Here is a 5,262-nt window from a genome sequence, read left to right as displayed (position 1 = left end):
TTTCTGAATAGCTAACCTTCCTTTAATTTCTGAAAAGCTACCCGTTCCTTCAATTTCTGAATAGCTACCCGTTCCTTCAATTCTTCAATTTCTGAATGCTATTCGTTAATTCAATTTCTGAAGAGCTATGCATTCCTTCAATTTTATGAATAGCTACTCATTCCTTCAATTTCTGAAAAGGTATCCATTCCTTCAATTTCTGAATAGCTACTCGTTTCTTTAATTTCTGAAAAGTTATGCATTCCTTCAATATCTGAATAGCTACTCACTCCTTCAATTTCTGAAAAGGTACCTATTCCTTCAATTTCTCAATAGCTACTGGTTCCTTCAATTTCTGAAAAGATACCCGTTCCTTCAATTTGTGTAAAATTACCCATACCTTCAGTTTCTGAAAAGATACCAATTCCTTTAATTTCCGATAAGCTATCTATTCCTTTGATTTCCGTAAAGGTATCTGTTCCTTTATTTTCTGAAAAGTTACCCGTTCCATCAATTTCTGAAAAGCTACCCGTTCCTTTAATTTCTGTTAAGCTATCCATTCCTAAAGTTTCTGAAAAGATACCCATTCCTTCTATTTCCAATAAGCTACCCGTTCCTTTTATTTCCGTAAAGGCACCTGTTCCTTCAGTTTCTGAAAAGTTACCTGTTCCCACACTTTCTGAAAAGCTACCCGTTCCTCCATTTTATGTAAAGCTACCCATTCCTACAGTTTCTGAAAAGATACCCAATACTTCAATTTTCAAAAACCTATGCGTTCCTCAAATTTCCGATAAGCTACCCGGTCCTTCAATTTCCGATAGGCTACCGGTTACTTCAATTTCCGATAAGCTACCTACTCCCTTTATTTCCGTAAGGGTATCTGTTCCTTCAGTTTCGGAAAAGTTACCTGTTCTTCATTTTCTGAAAACTATCAGTTCCTTCAGTTTCTGAAAAGCTACCCATTCCTTCAGTTTTTGAAAAGCTACCCATTCCTTCAGTTTCTGAAAAGTTACCTGTTCCCTCACTTTCTGAAAAGCTACCCGTTCCTCCATTTTATGTAAAGCTACCCATTCCTACAGATTCTGAAAAGATACCCATTACTTCAATTTCCAAAAACCTATGCGTTCCTCAAATTTCCAATAAGCTACCTAGTCCTTCAATTTCCGATAGGCTACCTATTCCCTTTATTTCCGTAAGGGTATCTGTTCCTTCAGTTTCGGAAAAGTTACCTGTTCTTCATTTTCTGAAAAACTATCAGTTCCTTCAATTTCTGTAAAGCTACCCATTCCTTCAGTTTCTGAAAAGCTACCAATTCCTTCAGTTTCTGAAAAGCTACCCATTCCTTCAGTTTCTGAAAAGCTGCTCATTCCTTCAGTTTCTGAAAAGCTACCCATTCCTTCAGTTTCTGAAAAGCTACCCATTCCTTCAGTTTCTGAAAAGCTGCTCATTCCTTCAGTTTCTGAAAAGCTACCCATTCCTTCAGTTTCTGAAAAAGCTACCCATTCCTTCAGTTTCTGAAAAGCTGCTCATTCCTTCAGTTTCTGAAAAGATACCCATTCCTTCAGTTTCTGAAAAGATACCCATTCTTTCAGTTTCTGAAAAGCTACCCATTCCTTCAGTTTCTGAAAAGCTACCCATTCCTACAGTTTCTGAAAAGCTACCCATTCCTTCAGTTTCTGAAAAGCTGCTCATTCCTTCAGTTTCTGAAAAGATACCCATTCTTTCAGTTTCTGAAAAGATACCCATTCCTTCATTTCCCGATAATTTACCCGTTCCTTTTATTTTCGTAAAGGCATGTGTTCCTTCGGTTTCTGAAAAGTTACCTGTTCCTTCTCTTTCTAAAGAGATACCCGTTCCTTCAATTGTTGTAAAGCTACCCCTTCTTTTAGTTGCTGAAAAGATACTTATTCCTTCAATTTCTGAAAAGCTACCCGTTCCTCAAATTTCCAATAAGCTACCCATTCCTTCAATTTCCGATAAGGTAATTAATCTTTTTATTTCCATAAATGTATTTGTTCCTTAAGTTTCTGAACAGTTACCCGTTCCTTCAATTTTTTAAAAGCTACCCATTCCTTCAGTTTCTGAATATATACCAATACCTTCAGTTTCTGAAAAGATACCCATTCTTTCAATTTCTGAAAAGCTACCTATTTCTTCAACTTCTGAATCGCAACCATTCCTTCAATTTCTTAAAAGCTCACCGTCCTTCAAATTCCGTAATGCTACTAAGTCCTACAATTTCTGAAAAGCTGCCTGTTCATTGCCTTTTTGAAAAGACGCTCGTTGCTTCTATTTCTGAAAAGATACCAATTTCTTCATCTTCTGAATAGCTACCGCTCCTATAACTACTGAAAAGTTCCCGGTTCCTTCAATTTCTTAAATGACCCCTTTTCCTTCAATTTCCTTAAAGCTACCACTCAACATAATTTCTGAAAGGATATGTGTTCATTCAATTTCTGACTAGCTACCCATTCCTTCAATTTCCGTAAAGCTACATGTTCCTTCAATTGCTGAATATCTACCCTTTCAATCAATTTCCGTAAAGCTACCCGTTCTTTCCATTTCCGTAAAGCTACCCATTCCTTCAATTTCCCTAAAGCTACATGTTCTTTCCATTTCCTCAAAGCTACCTGTTCTTTCCATTTCCATAAAGCTACCCGTTCTTTCCATTTCTGTAAAGCTTCCCATTCTTTTTATATCTGTAAAGCTACCCGTTCTTTCCATTTCCATAAAGCTACCCGTTCTTTCCATTTCCGTAAAGCTACCCGTTCTTTCAATTTCTGTAAAGCTACCTGTTCTTTCCATTTCCATAAAGCTACCCGTTCTTTCCATTTCCGTAAAGCTTCCTGTTCTTTTTATATCTGTAAAGCTACCTGTTCTTTCCATTTCCATAAAGCTACCCGTTCTTTCCATTTCCGTAAAGCTACCCGTTCTTTCTATTTCTGTAAACCTACCCGTTCTTTCCATTTCCGTAAAGCTACCCATTCTTTCTATTTCTGTAAAGCTACCTGTTCTTTCCATTTCCATAAAGCTACCCGTTCTTTCCATTTCCCTAAAGCTACCCGTTCTTTCCATTTCCATAAATATACCAATTCGTTCAATTTCCGTAAAGCTACATGTACCTACAATTGCTGAATATCTACCCGTTCAATCAATTTCCGTAAAACTACCCATTCTTTCTATTTCCATAAATCTACCTATTCATTCAATTTCCGTAAAGCGACATATTCCTACAATTGCTCAATATCTACCCGTTCAATCAATATCCGTAAAGCTACCTGTGCTTTCTATTTTTGTAAAGATACTCGTTGTTTCCATTCCCGTAAAGCTATCCATTCTTTCTATTCCCGGAATGCTACCCATACTTTCAATTTCTGTAAAGTTACATGTTTTCTCAATTGCTGAATATCTACCCGTTCAATCAATTTCCGTAAAGCTACATATACTTTCCAGTTCCATAAAGCTACCTGTTCTTATCATTTTCATAAAGCAACCCGTTTTTTTTCCATTTCAGTAAAAGTACCCGATCTTTCTATTTCCGTAAAGCTACCCATTCCTTCAATTTCCGTAAAACTACATATTTCTTCAATTGCTGAATATCTACCTGTTCAATCAATTTACGTAAAGCTACATGTATTTTCCATTTCCATAAAGTTACGCATTCTTCCCATTTCTGTAAAGCTACCAGTTTTTCAATTACCATAATGCTACCCGGTTTTTTTCCAATTTCCGTAAAGCTACCCCTTTTTTCCATTTCCATAAATCTATCCATTCCTGAAATTTCTGTAAAGCTACATGTTTCTACAATTGCCGAATATCTACCCGTTCATTCAATTTTTAAAAAATCTACCGGTTTTTTCCATTTCCTTAAAGTAACCTGTTCTTTCCTTTAACGTAAAGTTACCTGTTCTTTCCATTTCCGTAAAGCTACCCGTTCTTTCCATTTCCGTAAAGTTACCTGTTCCTTCTATCTCCGTAAAGCTACCCGTTCTGTCCATTTCTGTAAAACTACCCGTTCTTTTCATCTCTGTAAAGCTACCCGTTCTTTCCATCTCCGTAAAGCTACCTATTCTTTCCATCTCCGTGAAGCTACCCGGTCTTTCCATCTCTGTAAAGCTACCCATTCTTTCCATCTCCGTAAAGCTACCCGTTCTTTCCATCTCCATAAAGCTACCTGTTCTTTCCATTTCCGTGAAGCTAGCCGTTCTTTCCATTTCCGTAAAGCTACCCATTTTTTCCATCTCTGTAAAGCTACCTATTCTTTCCCTCTCCGTAAAGCTAAGCATTCTTTGTATCTCCATAAAGCTACCCATTTTTCCATCTCCGTAAAGCTACCCGTTCTTTCCATTTCCGTAAAGCTACCCGTTCTTTCTATTTCCGTTAAGCTACCCTTTCTTTCCATTTCCCTAAGGCTACCCAAAGCTACCCGTTCTTTCCATCTCCGTAAAGCTACCCATTCCCCTCATCTCCGTAAAGCTACCAGTTCTTTCCATCTCCGTAAAGCTATCCGTTCTTTCCATCTCCGTAAAGCTATCGGTTCTTTCCATTTCCGTGAAGCTACCTGTTTTTTCCATCTCCGTGAAGCTACCTGTTTTTTCCATCTCCGTAAAGATACCCGAATCACTTTTGTTTTCAGGAAACACCACAATAACGTGTTCGAGAGATAGAAAGCTGTCGTTACGATTCATCCGTAACGCCAAGCTCACAATGGGTAACAATTTCCGGCAACAGATGTTTCCGTAATTAGGAGGAGCCGAGGCTCCCTAGCAAAGGTATTATGAGTTCTGCCTTTCTCCGATCTCTGCCTTTGTTGTGTCGTTCCTTAGTGATTTAGCAGCGCTCGGTAGTTGTATTTCTACAGATTATTATTATTATTATTATTATTGTTATTATTATTATTATTATTATTATTATTATTATTATTATTATTATTATTATTATTATTATTATTATTAATATTTTTTTTATATATATATATCACCGGCAAGGAAATTATAAAATTGAGTGGGTTTACTTATCTATTTGCTTGAACGTCTGTCTGCCTGTGGACAGGATCACATCAAAATTCTCACCATAGATAGATTTCAGGTCATGGATGACCTCATTAAATTTTGGAGATGATATGAATCCGGAAATGCATTTTTCACTATTTTAAATGTAACGTGAAAAAAGGGGGATTTCGACTCCATTGACATTTGGAAATAATTTGGTTCTGGGTATTGATTTTAGATCCCGATTTGCATTTCTTTTATCATTGTCATTATCATTGTCATTGTCATTGTC

General features: G+C 36.9%; 1 protein-coding gene across 1 annotated transcript; it reads right to left on the bottom strand.

The window, feature by feature from the left end:
• Positions 1 to 1,458: 1,458 nt before the first annotated feature.
• LOC137635378 (MARCO-like protein) lies at positions 1,459 to 4,112 on the bottom strand. The gene is made up of 2 exons (XM_068367847.1): positions 3,938 to 4,112; positions 1,459 to 1,682 (listed from the first exon to the last, which is right to left on the bottom strand). The coding sequence occupies exons 1-2, from the start codon at positions 4,110 to 4,112 to the stop codon at positions 1,459 to 1,461; spliced, it is 399 nt and encodes a 132-aa protein (XP_068223948.1).
• Positions 4,113 to 5,262: the final 1,150 nt, after the last annotated feature.

The sequence above is a fragment of the Palaemon carinicauda genome, chromosome 3 (assembly GCF_036898095.1).
Source record: "Palaemon carinicauda isolate YSFRI2023 chromosome 3, ASM3689809v2, whole genome shotgun sequence".
Classification (NCBI taxonomy): Eukaryota; Metazoa; Arthropoda; class Malacostraca; order Decapoda; family Palaemonidae; genus Palaemon; species Palaemon carinicauda.
This window is presented reverse-complemented; position numbering and strand designations above follow the sequence as displayed.

Bases quoted from the DNA above. Each gene is read 5' to 3' on its own strand.
- LOC137635378 (XM_068367847.1), bottom strand. From the start codon at position 4,112: ATGGAAAGAATGGGTAGCTTTACAGAGATGGAAAGACCGGGTAGCTTC. The intron at 1,683-3,937 runs GTAACTTTACGG...GTATCTTTTCAG, and splicing joins TACGGAGATAGAAGGAACAG to AAACTGAAGGAATGAGCAGC.